The sequence below is a fragment of the Oncorhynchus mykiss genome, chromosome 17 (assembly GCF_057628025.1).
Source record: "Oncorhynchus mykiss isolate SJ-2025 chromosome 17, ASM5762802v1, whole genome shotgun sequence".
NCBI classification, from domain to species: domain Eukaryota; kingdom Metazoa; phylum Chordata; class Actinopteri; order Salmoniformes; family Salmonidae; genus Oncorhynchus; species Oncorhynchus mykiss.
Window position 1 is genome coordinate 2,821,875 of NC_143038.1, and position 18,826 is coordinate 2,840,700.

Consider the following 18,826-nt stretch of genomic DNA (forward strand, 5'->3'; position numbering starts at 1 on the left):
CACTGTCACAAGATGTATTACTGCCACCAACTGTACACAAGTATTATTAGGGCATGAACGCTATAAAATGTAAATGTAGGCTACGCCGAATTCTCCATTTGCCCTACGCCCTTTTGACACGAAACGTGCATGTTGTTTATGTGGGGTTACGACCCAAAACCTTACGTTCACAGGGAGGGAGTGACTGGGGGAGTTGACGTGACGTGATGTGAAGCAGCAGCAACTGCAAAACAAAATTCTGTTTTGGTTTGTTCAGTAACTTCAGGGCTCGTCTTACCTTTTAAGTTGTGTTTGTAAATAAGTGTTTAACTTTATTGCACTTTCATTATAACATAATCTATTGTATCGGAATTGTAGTATCGAGACTGCACAACACCGTGCAACTCTTAAATATTTCTACAAGCAATTATTTATTGACGACATGAGGGGGAGTTCGTCGTACGGAGACCGAGATAGAGACCGTGGACGAGACAGAGGGTAAGCAGATATTTTCTGCAGCACGTGAAATATAGTTATAGCCACGTAGGAATGAATATCTGTCATAAGTGTGCTTTTTATATGATACGGGGATATATTGGAAAGCTGTTAGACGTTCGTTGAAACACAACTATCTTGCTGAATGTCTACGTGCACGGGCGTGTCTCAGACATGGTGCACGCGCCCTGTTCGTGTATGATAAATAACTCTACTTGCTTGCAACATAGTTATAGGCGGTGCCCCACCCCACCCAGGGAAAATTGCACTAACTCAAAATAGATTAAAAGGGCCAGGAACCTATTTAGTGACTATGTTGCAGTGTTACTAATCATGGATCGTTCATCCCATTTTTCATCACTCCTCTCGCTGCATGTTCCATAGGCCTCGGTTTGGGTCCAGTAGCTGGGGCGGCCCTCCCCCTATGAAGAAGTTTGGGAACCCTGGAGAACGCCTTCGCAAGAAGAAGTGGGATCTGGACGAGCTGCCCAAGTTTGAGAAGAACTTCTACAATGAGCACCCAGAGCTCCAGCGCATGACTCAGGTACACACACAAACACAATATATACACATGCTCTTAGAAGGATGCTATCCATAGTGTGTCTATTGAGCCTGTTGATTCTCTGTTGTCTGTGTCTGCAGTATGACATAGATGAGTTCCGCAGGAGGAAGGAGATCACAGTCAGAGGTACTGGCTGCCCCAGGGCCATCACCGGCTTCCACCAAGCACAGTTTCCCCGTAAGTAGACAACAGTAGATACCAGTTGACACTTGTTGAACCTATATTATAGCCTGTCCCTTCACCTTTTCAGCAGTCATGCCGGTAAAGAGATGAGAATAGGAAGTTGAACCCATTTTAAAGAGTTCTTGGAACACAGCCCAAGCTTACAAAAAACTAACCCCATAGGCTATTGGGAAGGGGAGGGGGGCTCATGGGTCACATTATTGGGTTTTAAAAAAACAACACTCCAGGCCACTCTTGAACGTCAAACTAAATACATAGTATGTTGAAATTATAATGGCCTGCAAATTGATTTTGACAAATCAGTCAAAAATTAATCTGTGTGGCCCTCGGTTGAATTTCAAAAGCCAAAAGGTTTGCCCACCCCTGGCTATAGCTAACTATTCCTTTAATTGTTTCTCTTTGCTGACAGAGTATGTAATGGATGTGCTACTGAGTCAGGACTTCAAGGAGCCCACATCCATCCAGTCACAGGGCTTCCCTCTGGCCCTGAGTGGCAGGGACATGGTGGGCATCGCTCAGACTGGCTCCGGCAAGACCCTGGCAGTAAGGACGCCATGATAATCCAACAACACGCACAGTACCGACAGCTGCAACATCTCTGTCTCTCTTTCTGTCACACACACACACACACACACACACACACACACACACACACACACACACCCACCAACAGCTGCAGTATAAAAACACAAACTCCCAGAGGAACATTTGACAGCTGAAACACACAAAGACATATTGACACATGAGGACCAACGTCCCTGGACTGTCAGATTGGGACATATACCTCATGACCTCATTGTACTACTTGGCGCCTTTTCTTGCAGTATCTGCTTCCTGCCATTGTGCACATCAACCATCAGCCCTATCTAGAGAGGGGAGACGGACCTATTGTGAGTACACAACTGGAAACTGCACACGGTTACTTATTCATATATTTCATGTCTGTGAGACTAGAATGTTTTGGCCCTTTTCTATAGTGTACTTAACTCTGTTGTGTTTAGACTTACCTATGGTATGCTGTAGCTTTATATCATGTGTTATTAAAGGTTATACACTACCGTTCAAAAGTTTGGGTCACTTAGAAATGTCCCTGTTTTTTTAAAGAAAATCAAATTTTTTGTCCATTTTAAAATAATATCAAATTGATCAGAAATCAGTCAAATTTCAATCAAATGTATTCATAAAGCCCTTTTTACATCAGCCGATGTCACAAAGTGCTGTAAAGAAACCCAGCCAAAAACCACAAACCGCAAGTAATGTAGATGTAGAAGCACGGTGGCTAGGAAAAATTCCCTAGAAAGGCAGGAACCTAGGAAGAAACCTAGAGCGGAACCAGGCTCTGAGGGGGGGCCAGTCCTCTTCTGGCTGTGCCGGGTGGATTTTATAACAGAAATACAGTGTAGACATTGTTAATGTTGTATATGACTATTGTAGCTGGAAATGGGTGATTTGTTTTTTCAATGGAATATCTACATTGGCGTACAGAGGCCCATTATCAGCAACCATCACTCCTGTGTTCTAATACTACGTTGTGTTAGCTAATCCAAGTTTATAATTTTAAAAGGCTAATTGATCATTAGAAAACATTTGTGCAATTATGTTATTGCTTCTGATTATTGCTTCTGATTAAAGAAGCAATTAAAACTGGCCTTCTTTATACTAGTTGAGTATCTGGAGCATCAGCATTTGTGGGTTTGATTACAGACTCAAAATGGCCAGGAACAAAGACCTTTCTTCTGAAACTCGTCAGTCTATTCTTGTTCTGAGAAATGAAGGCAATTCCATGCGAGAAATTGACAAGAAACTGAAGATATCGTACAACGCTGTGTACTACTTTCTTCAAAGAACAGCGCAAACTGTTTCTAACCAGAATAGAAAGAGGAGTGGGAGGCCCCGGTGCACAACTGATCAAGGGGACAAGTACATTAGGGTGTCTAGTTTGAGAAACAGACGCCTGACAAGTCCTCAACTGGCAGCTTCATTAAATAGTAACTGCAAAACACAGTGAAGAGGCGACTCCTTGATGCTGGCCTTTTAGGCGGAGTTGCAAAGAAAAATCCATATTTCAGACTGGCCAATAAAAAGAAAAGATTAAGATGGGGGAAAAGAATACAGACTCTGGACAGAGGAACTCTGCCTAGAAGGCCAGCATCCTGCAGTCGCCTCTGTTGACGTTGAGACTGGTGTTTTGCGGGTACTATTTAATGATTCTGCCAGTTGAGGACTTGAGGCGTCTGTTTCTCAAACTAGACACTAATGTACTTGTCCTCTTGCTCAGTTGTGCACCGGGGCCTCCCACTCTTTGTATTCTGGTTAGAGACAATCTGCGCTGTTCTGTGAAGGGAGTAGTACACAGCGTTGTACGATATCTTCAGTTTCTTGGCAATTTCTCGCATGCAATAGCCTTCATTTCTCAGAACAAGAATAGCCCGACTAGTTTCAGAAGAAAGGTCTTTGATTCTGGCCATTTTGAGCCTGTAATCAAACCCACAAATGCTTATGCTCCAGATACTCAACTAGTCTAAAAAATGCCAGTTTTATTGCTTCTTTAATCAGACTAACAGATTTCAGCTGTGCTAACATAATTGCAAAAGGGTTTTCTAATGATCAATTAGCCTTTTTAAATTATGAACTTGTATTAGCTAACACATCGTGCCATTGGAACACAGGAGTGATGGTTGCTGATAATGGGCCTCTGTACGCCTATGTAGATATTCCATAAAAAAATCTGTTGTTTCCAGCTACGATAGTCATTTACAACATTAACAATGCCTACACTGTATTTCTGATCAATTTGATGTTATTTTGATGGTCAAAAAATTTGCATTTCTTTCAAGAACAAGGACATTTCTAAGTGACCCCAAACTTTAAAACGGTTAGGAAATGTATTGATATCTCTCTCCTCAGTGCCTGGTCCTGGCCCCGACCAGAGAGTTGGCCCAGCAGGTGCAGCAGGTGGCTCATGATTATGGCAAGACCTCCCGCATCAAGAGTACCTGTGTCTATGGAGGAGCACCCAAGGGACCGCAGATACGTGACCTGGAGAGAGGTGAGGAGCTGCGGGTTGAATTAAATGCTGTTACAAGTTACTCACTTACTTACTTATATTGTTTGTGCCTACTACAGACAAGACCTCTCCACTTCTGATGATCTAAAACCTGATTGGCTCCCTGGCCCCAGCTTAGCTTAATTTTCTGCACTTCCCCTTCAGTTACTAGTATTAAGATTGAAAAAGTTACAAGTATTGGAAGTAATCTCACAATTGGTCTCTTCTGCGTCTCTTTTGAAACTGTGACACTTTGCATCCTATGTCCATATAGGTACAGAGATCTGCATCGCCACCCCGGGGCGTCTCATAGACTTCCTGGAGGCAGGGAAGACCAACCTGCGGCGCTGCACCTACCTGGTGCTGGACGAGGCTGACCGCATGCTGGACATGGGCTTCGAACCACAGATACGCAAGATCGTGGACCAGATCCGGGTAAGCCAGGCACATGCTATACTTAGCAAACCGCACACACATCTCCTGGAATTAGGCAATTATTATGAATGTGTAATACATAGCCATTCATGGATTGTTGGGTAGGTAGATGGATACTACAGAGGGTGGTAGATCATCTCTGTCTGTCCAATCTATCTTAATGACAGTTGATATAATATCAATCCATCGCAAATAACTAAATACTCATGTTATAGAATAGAGTAATAGTGTAGTGTCCTCTGAGGAGGAATATCCCCATTACCGTTCTCTCCCTGTGCCCCAGCCGGACCGGCAGACTCTGATGTGGAGTGCCACCTGGCCCAAGGATGTGCGTCAGCTGGCAGAGGACTTCCTGCGGGATTATGTCCAGATCAACGTAGGAGCTCTGGAGCTCAGCGCCAACCACAACATCCTGCAGATAGTAGACGTCTGCATGGAGAACGAGAAGGACAACAAGTTAGTGAGGCCATCCGCCAATGGACAAGATCCATCTCTAGTTTTGCATTCTGTTCATGTCTCCTTTCCTTAATCATCGCTGATCTGGAAGGGATGAAACCAATGTAGTTAAAAGTATTCGGTATTCTTGGTTATGGACAGGAACAGAGTGCCGGATGCTATCTTTTTGTAACGGTGAGAGAATATTAGTCTTGGGATTGTAGTGATTGAGGGATGTTTTCCTTATATCTTTCCTCTGTCTTTTTGTTGATGTCAGGCTGCTCCAGCTGATGGAAGAGATCATGGCTGAGAAGGAGAACAAGACCATCATCTTTGTGGAGACAAAGAAGCGCTGTGACGAGCTCACCCGCAGGATGAGAAGAGATGGGTGAGACAGAGAGAGACTGAGGGAAAGCACAGACTGCAGAAATGGGTTTTAAGTCCTCTTTCAAAGCTATGATACTGACTATGCAAAACAAGAGCCAGTTGGGGGTTCTTAGTCAGATAAGAGTGTAGAGAAATTGTCTAACTGTTCTTACAACTGCCTGCCTTATCACGTCCTGTTCTGCTGTCTCAGCTGTCTGTCCCATGGCAACATTGTTGTGGTGTGTTTTCTAGGTGGCCAGCCATGTGTATCCATGGGGACAAGAGCCAGCCAGAGAGAGACTGGGTTCTGACTGGTAGGTCACATTTCAACGGCCATGCTTTAGTCTGGTTTTGGTGAAATGTGTTTCAGTATGGGGGTTTTCTTCCGTTTTTTTGTTTCCTTTTTCAGTCTTCTACCTAACGCCTTTGATTTTGTCTGAACTTTCAGAATTCCGTAGCGGCAAAGCCCCTATCCTCATCGCCACTGACGTGGCGTCTCGCGGTCTGGGTATGTCTTCTCAACATGGAATACACACACTCACGTGTTCACACTTACACTCCTACAGAGCACAACATACAGATTCAAAACGTATACACACTCTCCAACACACACAAACAAAAACATTTTCAGAGAAAAACACACACAATTAATGAATGTGATTTTTGTTGTTGCATAATTTCCCATCCCGTTTTCCAGGTTTAAGATTTGCAATGACAAAATCATGCATTTGTCTGCAAACATGTAATAGCGGTGTTATTGAACCTGTAAACAACAACGGAAAATCGGTCATCACTCTTTCTACAGCATGACCTCTGTCAATGACTTTCTGAAGGAAAGTAGAAGCACCAGTAGCCTGACAATCCCCCAGGCCTTCAACTCCACAATGTTTTACAGTCTGTTTCTTGTTACTGCAGTCCAAAACGTCCTTCGACCGGGGCACTCTGGCACGCTGCCTAAATGGGGGTGTGATTGGGGGGGGGGGGGGGGGGGGGGGGGGGGGCGGTGTCCCCGTGCTCGCCCCAATACCCTCCTCTCATGTCTCCTATATGATGTAACCCAAAACACGAAGGAAAACATCTCAAATATTCAGTATTTTATGTTTGATTATTCCTCTATGTTTACATCATTCATAGTACTGTATTTTTTCTCCAGGTATTTTCTAGGTAGGGTGTGTTTTAGGGGCATCTAAGTGAAATCGACAGTCAGTTCTCCCCATGCCCACCCTGAAACTTGTACAGAAGTGCCCTATTCCACCTCCCTAACTAAATAGGTTAAACCTGGAATCTGAGAAGGGGAAGTAGACATGTTGGTTTTGCCAAGCTACCTATGACTGTGTCTTTGTTCTTTTTCTCTCCCCCTCAGGGTTGTGCAGCACAAGGCAGCTCCAGCACATGCTGGTGTCAGACAGTACTGGGGCTGCCCTCAGTCACGTTAGCAGCTAGCCAGGGGCTTGTCTAGTTATCAGAAGGATTCATCCCCCCCATTCTCCTCCTTCTCTGGTTCCTAAACACCCCAAATAGACCCCCACAATAAACTGAGGGTATATGATTATCTGGTTCCTAAACACCCCCATAGACCCCCATCATAGACTGAGGGTATGTGATTCCAGCGAGCTCTCCTTGGGATCAACCTGAGGTGCCTGTCTGTCCCTCTGCTCGTCCGTCCAAAAGGCAGACAGACAGGGAGAGTTAGGAGCTCGGCTGGATCGAGTCCTGATCGATTTGCGGAGGTCCTGCAACTCGGCGAGAGAGCAACAGAACCGGCAGTTGGGGGGGGGGGGGGGGGGGGGTTTAGCGGTTCTGCTCATGTCCGACGTTGCTGGTGTATGCGAAGGGTGAGGGGGAAACGGGGGGCTAGTTTGGGCCCCCTCCTCTCTCCCTCCCCCCCAGCGCCTCCAAGCGAACCAGGACTGATCAGGACAGGACAGGGGGTGACTGACTACCCTTGTAAAACAACTCTAAAGGGGTAAGTACCTCAACACCCCCTTTCCTACTACACCTTCCACGACCTCCCCAGTCGCATCAACTCATTCAGGTAGTTTCATCGATCCATATTGAAGTCAGTCACAGAAAGGTATTTGTTGAAGGAATTGTGTTGAACTCTATCCTCCAACATGTACTCCATCACATTTTCTCTTGGTGGAAACATATGAAGGTTTGGCAGGTTCTGTGAGTAGTAAAATGGCCTCCCTTTGTAACTATGGAAAACAGAGGGGAAAGGTCCAAGGAGATGTGTTGTTTTCGGACCAACCCAGCAGTGTTGTCAGAGCTTCTGTAATGAGAAACAGACTTTTTTGTCCTTCTACTGTCATTTCAACATCCGAATTTAAAAGAAACATTGGAAATACTTTTTACTCTTCTGGTCTGATCGTGTTGACAGTGTACTGTCACTCATTTCCCCATATTCTTCTCATACCATTTCTCAGCAGGGAACATGTTACCATGGTAGAACTAAATGTTCTGAATGGTTATACTATTATGTAAGATTGCGTAAAGTGTGCATTGGTGAAGGTCCAGACAGAGAATGTCACATCATCATCTCTACTGAAGCCTTCCTAATGCTGAGTGGTTCTCTCTTGTCACATTCTGATGGGGTTTACCACTAAACCTCTAGGCCTCCAGTCAAGATATTTTGACTCAAAACTGAATAAATGTCAAAGGTTTTACTTCAAGAATTAACACTTTTATTCTACTTCAATTTGGATACATGTATATTTATTCTTCTGTTATTATTGGACAGGTAAGTGGTAATCAATATTTATACAATATTAATTAGAAATGGATTTCTAAATAATCATCCACTTTTCTCTCATAGCTTTGGTGTTGTTTGACTACCATCTGTCTTCTTTCTCACTGTACAAACATCTCTCAAACCCTCCTCATCTCACCCTCCTCTCCCTCCAAACCCTCCTCATCTCACCCTCCTCTCCCTCCAAACCCTCCTCTCATCTCACCCTCCTAACCCTCCTCTCTCATCTCTCCCTCCTCACCCATCATCTTCCTCTCCCACCTCTCAAAACCACTTTTCCCCCAAAGACGTGGAGGATATCAAGTTTGTCATCAACTATGACTACCCCAACTCGTCTGAGGACTACGTGCACAGGATCGGCCGTACAGCCCGCAGCACCAACAAGGGCACGGCCTACACCTTCTTCACCCCGGGTAACCTGCGCCAGGCCAGGGACCTGGTCCGAGTCCTGGAGGAGGCCCGGCAGGCCATCAATCCCAAACTGCTGCAGCTGGTTAACTCTGGACATGGGGGAGGAGGTGGTGAGACTGGCTTGATTCACACTATAGGGTCAACCCGAACCATACTATGCTGGCTCAATTGAGGAATGGGTGTTATTCTATTCTATCACCTTTACCATCTCACATCCAAACATAAACTACACATTCTGTGTAACCAATGATGTTTGACATTCTTAAACTAAAATATTTCAGCTTATATTATGACATTCTAATCCTCCTATGTGAATGTTCTTCTCCAGGTGGCAGGATGCGTTACCGTGGCGGCGGCTCCAGCGCCAACAACCCCAACATGATGTTCCAGGACGTGTGTGAGCGTCGCTTGCGCTCCGTCAGCGGGGGTAACAAGCCAGACAGCCGCGGCAGCAGTTTTAGCCGGGACGGGCGCAGTGGCGGGGGTCGGGATGGAGACCCTAGGTCCTCATCCTCTTCCTCCAACAGGGACCGAAGCAGGGTCAGCCGGGGGAGTTACGGCTCCGGGGGGGCCGACCAATACCAGAGCTATGGTGGTGGTGGTGGTGGTACCCAGTACAGCTCCAGGGCTGGGGGAGCAGCTAATGGGGCCCCTAGGGGTAGTAGTGGTGGGGGCCAGAATCAGTCCAGTCAGCCCCAGGGTGTGTTCGGTCCAGCTCCTCCACCTCCAGTAGGGCCCAAGCCCCTCATGGCCCAGCTGATGGCCCCGCCACAGCCCCCTCTCATGAGCTTCATAGGGCAGCCTCCGTACCCCTTCACTCCTCCCCCACCGCCGCCTCCTACACCCCCACCCAGGAAGTAGAATTACTATACAGTCATGGTGCTTGGAATCCAAATCCCCATGGTCTTCAAACCCTAGTGTTTATCAGTGTGTAACTGTAACGTTACTCCTCTGAAAGGGTGTTTAGAGTTGCCGTCCTGCCCTTACCTACCATGGTAAGAAAGCATGAGGTAAGGACTAACATATAGCTAGCTACATGTTTTTGTACTTGTTTGTTTTGCGATGATTTTAACTACGTCTGAAAATATATAGTACTCATGCATGATACACTTTTCGCTTTTCATGTGTTCAAGAGTAGTGCGTGTCCAGAAAATGATATTCTGTGAATCTGAAGCTGTGACTATTTGGTATTAATTGGCACGACAGGAGTTGATATTTCCATTTGCGATTTACTCTGAATGGTGAGGTTCTAGTCCTTTAGTGAGTAACAAATGCTAAAATGTGATATTATTTTGTTGCCATGTAGAACTCCAGTGATTTTGTCAGTCAGCTATGCTTTCTACTTCTCTTTTGGGGAAGTAAATGTTGCATTATATCCTTCTCTATTATCCTATAACTTTTTCTATAAACTGTTTAGAAACTGTATTGCTATACCATTTTCTTCAGATTCATATTAAAACTATATCAGGAGAATTTGGGAATGATAATCACAGACACGTGTCATAATCCCATAAGTCAGCACATTGAGTGTTGCGTTGTGAATGTTTAATCAACATTTTATTGGAAAGAGGTAATTCATACTTATGTTATTTTTCTACATTGCTTTATTTCACAGGATTTTAATAAAGTTTCTGAAACCAAAATCCTTGTAATTGTTGTACGGAGTACAGAATAAGTAAGCATGAGTGAACATTCATTGACAACCACCAATAGACAAAAGTCAGTTTAAACCCCCGAGAAAAAGAATAACTTTATTTCCCTTAAATACATATTTGCACTACATTCACCATTCCCCCGTCAATATTTATTTGCTCTCTATAATTATACTTTTTTTGGCAAATGTACATAATTGCAAAACCATTATTATTTACAAAGTCAGAGCAGGGAATAGGTAGCCTGAGTCCCAGATCTGTTTGGGCTGTTTTACCAGCTCCTACAGTCATTGAGTTCACAAGACAGCACAAACAGATCTGGGACACAGGCTAGGGAATAAAGGCAGGGAGGTGGAATGTGGAGGGGAGCTGCAGAATGATGTGAGAGATGCAGCCACTGTATCTGCAATAGACAGGTGGGGCTGCTGGCTTTACTTCTAGCCAAGCACTAACATGGTACCTGATCTTAGTCTTCTATAAATAATTTTATTGGTTGAATCGGGTGTGGTACTACTTGACTGGAGCGGATATGATTGGTCGCCCCTAGATTGAACGAACGCATCATTAATGACCATATTCGTTTCACATCTCACACCAAAGGAAGCATAACCAAATTTCATAAGAAAATCAGTAGTCCAACTCAGAAACAAAATTGACAACCAAATTAGTATTGGTATGTACATGGAAGGTAAAAAATAAATACCAAGATACATAAAGAACAAACTTTCAGCTTTAGGCACATACGGCAGATTTAAACGGTGTCAGCACTGACAACTCAGTACTGAACTAACGCCTCTCCCTTTGGGTCAACGTCAACAGCAAATGAGGGAATCATATTCATGTCCATAACCAAACTAACAGGAAGTGCATGCATCATGTAGTGGAATGAAATCACTTAAATCGGGGGGGGGCAACAAACTGCTGTTTAGATCAAAACAATATGATCATGTGATTTCAATAGAATGGATAAAAGCGTCATAGATTGGATATTCCTTCACAGAAGATTGGACAGGACATACATTTGTTACAGCTTCAGACACCTACTGCCCAACTTATATAACAGTCACAGACCCAACTGGTCTTACACCGTACAAATAATAGAAAATAATACAATACTTTGGGACTACACTATTTGAGTGTCATATTTTGTGCAGAATAATGCTATCAGGCATAGCCTGAGAGAAACCGTTCCACACACATTCAGTTTAAAAGGCTTCGACTTCTCACAGCAATGGTTTGTTTTGGACAGATCACGTGAGATGGTTATTATACAGTAATGCATTGGAGACTAAGGGCTGATTGTAGTACAGTCAATGGAATGAAGAAAAACACAAAATGGGAGTATGAAAGATGACAACATGGGGTGGTGGATCATGGATGGGACACATGGATGGCATAAGGGAGAAACTGCCCACAAATAACTTATCTAGGATCCACTTTCCCTGCCGATATTCAATCCATAACAAATGGGAAGACATAAGGGCTCGGACACACCAATAGCGTTTACCTGCCGAGTGTACTTAGCACCTCTGAACAGAGAACCGGAGGTAATTTGAAAACTGAGTGCAAACCGATTTTACATGTAGAATTACGCGAAAAAGTCGGTAGTCAGATGTCAACAGCACACATTTGGTGTGACCCTTAAGGGAGAAACTGATCCCAAATAACAGGTCTAAGACCATATTTCCCGTAACCATCACAATGTAAAAACGCCATCTTTCCCTGGACCAGTGCTTGGGGGGGACCTTCGACCTACACCTAAGGGAAGCAGCGGATCAGGTGACAGGAAGTTGATCAGTCCCACTAAAGGTTCCCCCAGGTATCTGGAGGGGGGAACTGTTCTACATCGCCGGATTCATCATGTGATTCTTCTCCCAGGTCAAATGTGAGCTTGTATCGCAACCGGACCATCTCCTGAAAGAAAGAACAGAACCATGTTAGGCTACAACAGGAAAAGGGACAAATCAACATGCTTTCTGCTTGCACATGTTTAAGTTCTGTTTTGTTGCCACGGTGACAGTTTGTCACCTCAGGGCTTTTCACAGCTACAAATGAGATGCTGACTTGGCAGTTTCTTTTAAATGAGCATAGGTTAAACACCTTGGAAAGAAGGCGGGAGTAGTGTGTGTGTGTAGTACCTTGTGAGGATTGGCCAGCAGTAGGACCTGTGTGATGGCGGCTGGGGGTAAGATGGGGTTGAAGGCTGGAAGCTCAGTTCCTGAAGGAGGCTGTAGTTTCACCTTCATCACCTAGAAATAGACAGGAGGAAACACATTACTCAAACTACAGTCACAACTCAGCGCACATAGGTTACCGCAGAACACACCTAATCAGACAGAGTGGAAATTAGGGACAAACAAATGATAGAGGTAGAAGATGGATCACCAAGACAAATTAGAGAGGGGGGGGGTTAGTGAGAGATGACAGAGAAGAGACAGGACCAACCTTGGGTACTGCAGACTGGAAGCGGATGTTGGTGACTGGTATGGGGGCCGAGGACAACATGGAAATTATCACTACCAGCACGTCAGGCCGAGAGGGAGGAGAGTCACGGGCAAAGTGGAACAGCACCCGCAAACTGTGCTTGTCAAATACAGTCACTGGTAACAAGCTGCCTAGAGGACAGACAGAGGCTTAGGGTTAGTTCATGCCCAGCCATCACCATGTCTGGAGATATGTTGCAACACAGGTAATGGCTGGGTATGTTATAGTTATTATTTGGAGTCTGGTTTGGTATTTTTCTTGCTAACGTTCAAAACAACCATACAGTAATACAGATTGACCAGACAATTGGCTTACTGGGCTTGATTGATTCCAAGGGCACAGTCACGTTAGCTAAGGAGATGTCGTTCTGGGGGACTGGGGTAGGAGGCCCGGGGCTGGGCAGGGAGTCTAGAAGAGACCCAGGCTGCTCAGAGGGGAAGGCCAGGACAGGGCTGGGGGTGGAGGTGCTAGTAGTGTTGGTACTGGACTTGGTCTGGAGGTCTCGCAGGGTGGGTCTGGACTGCAGTTTATCCCTGTGAGAGGGAGAGAGAGCAAGGGGTCAGCTTTTTTAAGAGAAAACAAGTGTTTACGTTACAGATTAGCAGCTGCCTCTCTGGCTTGCAGTGTTTACCAATTGACGTGCTGCGTCCCCGGGGGTAGGGACTGATGCAGCAGGGTCTTGCCCAGCAGGTCTAACTCATCCAGGGCTTTAGGGGAAGCAGCGGGGGCCCCCCCTGATGGAGCCTGGGGGATAGGGGTCACGGCCGGTAGCAACACTGTTGCAGTAGGCACCGCTGGGACGACTGGCTCTACACTGTCAAAACACTGCGCAGAAAAACACTGTGTTAGGGACATTTTGTGTGTGTGCGCATGAGTCATATGCTGACAACTCTCTCACCTGAAAGTAGTTCCAGTCTCCCGACTGAGGGGTGTGGGTAGAGTTGGGCGTTACGTCATTGAGTCCTGAGTGAAAACAACAATAGAAAGAGGCTGTCGACACGAACCGAGAGGGAACACGATGCATAACCACAGTTGGACGAGTCATGGCATGTTGGAAAATAATTGGGCAATTTAATAAGAGTAAACAAGCTAGCGAAACGACATTCAGAACTGCTGCTTACCTAGTGACATGAGCTCATCATCTAGCAGGCTGATACCCAGTTCTTGTGACGGGGTCTGTAGTGAGGGGGTGTCTGGGTAGGAGGGAAGTCCAGTGGGCGATGTGTCTAACCCTGTCAGGTCTAGGAGGGCTGTGCTACTTCCTGTGGAGAGATCAAACGTCAGTCTTTGTGATCAAATGTTTTGAAACTACTGAACGAAACACATTGAACACATCTGTGAAAGTGAACAGGGAAACAACCTGGTTGATTATGCTGGATGTCCTGAGGTTCAGTCTGTGCATGTGTGAACATGATGGGAGTGTGTAGAACAGTGTGTCTGCCCCTCTGAGACGCCTGCAGGTTCAGGTCGTGACCCTCTCTCTCACCTGGTAGTGTAGGCATGGCTGTGCTGTCTCCGTTCACCTCTTCTCCCTTCACCAGCTGTCTGTACAGGTTGATGACCTGAGTCAGGCTGTCGTTGGCCTGCAGGATGTCAGCTGGCGTAACAGAGACGTACACAGAGGTGAGCTATGCAATGCGTCGATACAGAACACTACATAACCATATAGTACTGTCTAACAACCGTATAGAGGATGCATCACTCTTCAGCCATTTTGAATCATGCCTCTTGTATTGATCACACTATATGTATAGAACAAAGAAGGCCTGCACACTGTTAAGGCTCCCAATTCACTGCTTTATTGACAACGTTTCGATCCAAAACGGGCCTTCTTGTTCAATACCAGTATTCTTTATTAGCCCAGCACCTATGTTTTTAAGAATGTGCGTATGACCAAACTTTTCTATCACACTATATGGAAACATAAGATTCTCACCCAAGGCCTCATCATTGTCCTCTGTGTCGCTAGCCAATCGGAACAAAGTAGGCCTCATCTTTTCACAGCTCTGGTATAGGTCCTGCAAACACAAACACATTTAGAAATAGCCCATTGCACACACACACCTCTAGTGGTGTTGCTCTGTGCTAACCTTGATGAGTTCCTGATTGCTCTGGGAGCTGCTCTCCTTGCTATAGTCTCCCAGTAGCTGGGTCAGCAGGCCCACACTCTCCTTCACCTCCTGGATGGCGTTCACACGCTTAGACACCTTCTCCATTCGCTTCTGGTCCTGGAGGACCGTAACAGAACACACACACACACACTGAGAACACTGCAATCAAATAAAAACATTATCCCATAAAATAAAAGCTGGAGCGCTCTGAAGTCTGCATAGGTTATTTTATTGCAGGCATATACAGTACAATTATGAGAGCAGTTGTAGGGATAGTAGATCACAATCGTGAGGGAGTTCAGAATTCAATCCATAAAAATCATTAGAAGTGCTTTGACGATATGAAGGGCTCGCTGTTTACTTAGCGTACGAGTAATAAATCGACTGCGTTGTGAATGCAATAGGCCTATATGCATTGATTGACTCCCACCCAAACAAACACACAATCACGCAGACAGGAGTAAAAAGAGTAGGACACACCTCCTGCACCATTTCCTTAATGAGTTTGTTTGCTGCTCTTAGATCTTCAGGGTGAGTGCTATTCAAAAGCCGAGACAGCATCTACAAAGGAAGGGAGGGAAGAGGAAGGAAAAGAGTGGAAAACAGGAGGAGAGAGGTAAAAGAGGGAGAGCAGGCCGTTAGGGAATACATGAAAATTACAGTGGAAGAATGGAAAGACATCAATTCAAAATGTCCGCTAATGTCATCTCTATTGACAAAACTCAAGGGGCTGATTCATTGTCATCTTTACCTTGGACTTCTCCTCATCCTCAAAGATGACGCTCTTAGTTCTGGGCGGAGGGGGTGGGAGGGGCTCATCAGGAAGTACCGGGTCCTGCTTCACAATGCCTGGAAGAGAGCAGGGAATCCCATCCATGTCACATGAATAAACAGCCTGTCACCGGCACTCCCTACAGTACATCATGTATATACCGTAGGTTTCCGGCATGTTGGTAATAACATTGTTTTCCCCATGAAGTTATTGTAAACACAAGCAGCGTAACCAACGGATTTAGGGCCAGGCTAAGAAATATTGTTGGCTGTCACTCCCTGAAGCAAAACACTTAATTACATAGTGCTCAAGTTATCTTCCATCATACTAAACAAACAGCCATACTAAACAAACAGTTTCTCTCTCTCAATTAGACAGACTAAGTGAAAAAAATAATCATTCTGGATGCAGACTCAGGAGTTTCAATATGATTATGAACTATAAAAAGAAGAAGTGAGATTGACATGGGGCGGCAGGGTAGCCTAGTGGTTAGAGCGTTGGACTAGTAAACGAAACGTTGCAAGTTCATATCCCCAAGCTGACAAGGTACAAATCTGACGTTCTGCCCCTGAACAGGCAGTTAACGCACTGTTCCTAGGCCGTCATTGAAAATAAGAATTTGTTCTTAACTGACTTGTCAGGAAAAAATAATATGGACAAAATACTATTTATATCAGGATCACACGGGGGATCATACAGTTCAGTTCTGTAATAAATCATATGATTTAGCCATATTCCTCATCCTGAAGTTCCATCATAGTGAAAACAATGAGAGTTGATAGAAAAGGATCATCACAGAGAGAACGTTTTATTTGACTCCTATTCTTTCTAGGTGTGTCATCACTATTAAAGCTCACCTTGTTTCTTCAGCATCTGGTAGGCGTCTGCTATCTTGGGCTCGTCAGGCAGACCCACCGTCCAACTGAACATCACCTCCAGAACCTTCTTCTTCACTGGCTCTGGGGCCCGAGTACCCAGGTACTGCACAGGAGACGAGATTTAGGAACATCAAAAACAGACAGAATGGAATACTGTGTTTTGTTTGTTTATAAAAAAGGGGTCGAGTTACATAAAGGGTTGTTCCATTTGATTTCAATCAATAGTTGTCCGCACCCTTTTAGATTTGACCAAAACTTTCCATACATATTTGCCCATGGTAGAAGTGGTCAGAAGGTAACTTATTGGACCAAAATGTCAAAACATTCAAGTGCTCAAAATGGACCCATTTTGCACTTCTACCATGGGAAATATGTATGGAATGTTTCATTCAGATCAAAACAGGCACAGTCAAAAAGTGATTTCATTCAAATGGAACCCTAAAGAAATAGCCCTCCAGACAGTACCTTGGGTGAGACCACCTTGATGAGCTCGTTGAGGAAGCGGAATTTGCCCACTTCATTGTGGAACCTCTTCCCACAGTTCTTCATGCACATCTCTAGAACCTAGGGACACATATATGTTATGACACTGCTGGTGGTGGGATCACTTACAATAAGCATTTTCTGGCTAATGGAGATGTCAGTGAGCATGTCAACCAATACGTTACCCTGATAACGGTATACTCACCATTAGTGCTTGCATGGCCTCCCATTCTTGGGGTGACTGGATCTTATGGGCCAAAAGTCTGGTAGCCAGTTGAGGACTAGGGGGGAGAGAGGGGACATCAAATAAGAGTACCTGTATTGTTTGCCATATGTTTAAACATGTTGAGGTACTAACTGACAAAGCAAGCCTATGACCAGCTCTCCACATGTTGGTCCTTCTTACCCTTCAGGCTCATTGTTGAGCTGTTCACAGAAGCCCTGGATACTGTCCCAGTCCGCCTCCTTGTTCAGAGGGTTGGTGGCTTTGTCTGGGGAGAATAAAAGCAAATTCCAGATCCTTGGGCTTATCAACATTTTCAAGGGTTTCTCGCTACTCTAGAACCAAATGCACAAAGAAAGTTTTCGTGTTTACTTGCTGCAAACGTTAGCAGAATGACTCCTCCCCAATTTATTTGCCCATTGACACTTAGCCACTGGATAATGTGTCTATTTAGCTTAGCCAGTCTGATTCACCAGTTTCAAAGTCGGACTTTGTTGTATTTGTAATACATTGCGTATTAAGAACACCTAAAATAAACGATATTCGTGCTTGTCAATGCATTATTCTGCGTAAACAATACAGGGGTGAGGTCTGTTTTTGTTCCGACCTTAGTAGCGCTACGTATAGCACACTAGCTAGCACTTTGGATAAAGCATCATCATCACTGTTCGTCCACTACACATACAACAATTATACTCATAACACTACAACTACAGGGCATTCTCTACCTCAGTTTTCTGAAAGTAAATTGGTCACGTATTGAGTCGTTATAGCAGTAAAAGCATCGTATGACTCACTGACGCGAGACTCCAAGCTCTCCTCCTCTGGCGGCGCCGCCATTTTCGGGGATTCCGATTAACTGGCAGCTATCGCGTTACTTTGCCAGTCTCATGCAACGACGTGGGCGTCATCATATCAAGCCATTCTTGGTCGTCCCTCTACTACACGGTTGTCAAGGATAAAAACTGAGGTGCGTGATGATGCATTTTATGACCGAAATCATCTTGCACCAAAAGCCTCCATGTCAAGTCAAGTCATGATATTTCTTAATATAAAATAAAACAATGTCAAGTCATACTGCCACATGTCAGCCCAAGACCTGCTGCTCTCATCCAAAGACACAGACACCATAACTCTATATCATGTACGATCATCTCATCTTCCATGATTGATATTCCAGGATGTTTATGTCACTTTTCTACACAGATACCACGAAAAGGCACAAAGTTCTATGTTTCGTCGTCACATGTAAAGGCTCCATCGGGAGAGAGACAGATACATTGCGATAGAAACACACCCAGTAGGCTAAAGCCTTCTGGCAGTTGCCCATGGTATATATATATTTTTTTAATGACTGATATACCTGATCCTTCTCTGTCTCCACAAAGTGTGTTCTCAACCCCCAACCATTGATGACAAGCCTGTGCATTAATCTGCTCCTAATAGCGCAGAAACTGGAAACATAAACAGCAATACGCAGTTAGAGTTTCACTTATACGTCTATTAAACTCCACAGAGAGGAGGAGAGACCAACAACATATTCCATAAAAGTTGTCAATTTG

General features: G+C 44.7%; 2 protein-coding genes across 5 annotated transcripts; one reads left to right on the forward strand and one right to left on the reverse strand.

Moving 5' to 3' along the window:
* The first annotated feature begins 163 nt into the window (after positions 1 to 163).
* LOC110493445 (putative ATP-dependent RNA helicase DDX17) lies at positions 164 to 10,304 on the forward strand. Of its 3 annotated transcripts, XR_016487681.1 has the most exons (14): positions 164 to 477; positions 859 to 1,018; positions 1,117 to 1,213; positions 1,629 to 1,762; positions 2,044 to 2,109; positions 4,127 to 4,268; positions 4,540 to 4,700; positions 4,984 to 5,156; positions 5,413 to 5,523; positions 5,754 to 5,815; positions 5,950 to 6,009; positions 6,865 to 7,467; positions 8,538 to 8,771; positions 8,990 to 10,304. XR_016487681.1 is itself a non-coding variant. In XM_021567712.3 (13 exons), the coding sequence occupies exons 1-13, from the start codon at positions 422 to 424 to the stop codon at positions 9,520 to 9,522; spliced, it is 1,989 nt and encodes a 662-aa protein (XP_021423387.2). In that variant the 5' UTR covers positions 164 to 421; the 3' UTR covers positions 9,523 to 10,304. The 3 variants fall into 3 exon arrangements, 1 of the variants encoding a protein (XP_021423387.2); XR_016487680.1 differs by having other exon boundaries at positions 6,865 to 8,771; XM_021567712.3 differs by lacking the exon at positions 6,865 to 7,467.
* A 77-nt stretch (positions 10,305 to 10,381) lies between these two features.
* On the reverse strand, positions 10,382 to 18,393 carry LOC110493446 (ADP-ribosylation factor-binding protein GGA1). Of its 2 annotated transcripts, none has more exons than XM_021567714.3 (17): positions 18,062 to 18,393; positions 17,448 to 17,532; positions 17,247 to 17,322; positions 17,024 to 17,122; positions 16,538 to 16,661; positions 15,660 to 15,757; positions 15,389 to 15,469; positions 14,888 to 15,025; positions 14,734 to 14,815; positions 14,284 to 14,394; positions 13,919 to 14,059; positions 13,696 to 13,760; positions 13,429 to 13,622; positions 13,113 to 13,330; positions 12,759 to 12,928; positions 12,452 to 12,562; positions 10,382 to 12,227 (listed from the first exon to the last, which is right to left on the reverse strand). In XM_021567714.3, the coding sequence occupies exons 1-17, from the start codon at positions 18,102 to 18,104 to the stop codon at positions 12,117 to 12,119; spliced, it is 1,947 nt and encodes a 648-aa protein (XP_021423389.3). In that variant the 5' UTR covers positions 18,105 to 18,393; the 3' UTR covers positions 10,382 to 12,116. The 2 variants fall into 2 exon arrangements, with proteins under 2 accessions (XP_021423389.3, XP_021423390.3); XM_021567715.3 differs by having other exon boundaries at positions 17,993 to 18,148.
* Between the last annotated feature and the right edge of the window lie 433 nt (positions 18,394 to 18,826).

Coding starts and splice junctions, on each gene's coding strand:
- LOC110493445 (XM_021567712.3), top strand. CDS start 422: ATGAGGGGGAGTTCGTCGTACGGAGACCGAGATAGAGACCGTGGACGA. Junction 1,763..2,043: donor GCTCCGGCAAGACCCTGGCA/GTAAGGACGCCA, acceptor CTTTTCTTGCAG/TATCTGCTTCCTGCCATTGT. Junction 5,524..5,753: donor CGCAGGATGAGAAGAGATGG/GTGAGACAGAGA, acceptor TGTGTTTTCTAG/GTGGCCAGCCATGTGTATCC.
- LOC110493446 (XM_021567714.3), bottom strand. CDS start 18,104: ATGGCGGCGCCGCCAGAGGAGGAGAGCTTGGAGTCTCGCGTCA. Junction 15,026..15,388: donor TTAAGGAAATGGTGCAGGAG/GTGTGTCCTACT, acceptor ACGGTCCTCCAG/GACCAGAAGCGAATGGAGAA. Junction 14,816..14,887: donor GCAATCAGGAACTCATCAAG/GTTAGCACAGAG, acceptor TTGTGTTTGCAG/GACCTATACCAGAGCTGTGA.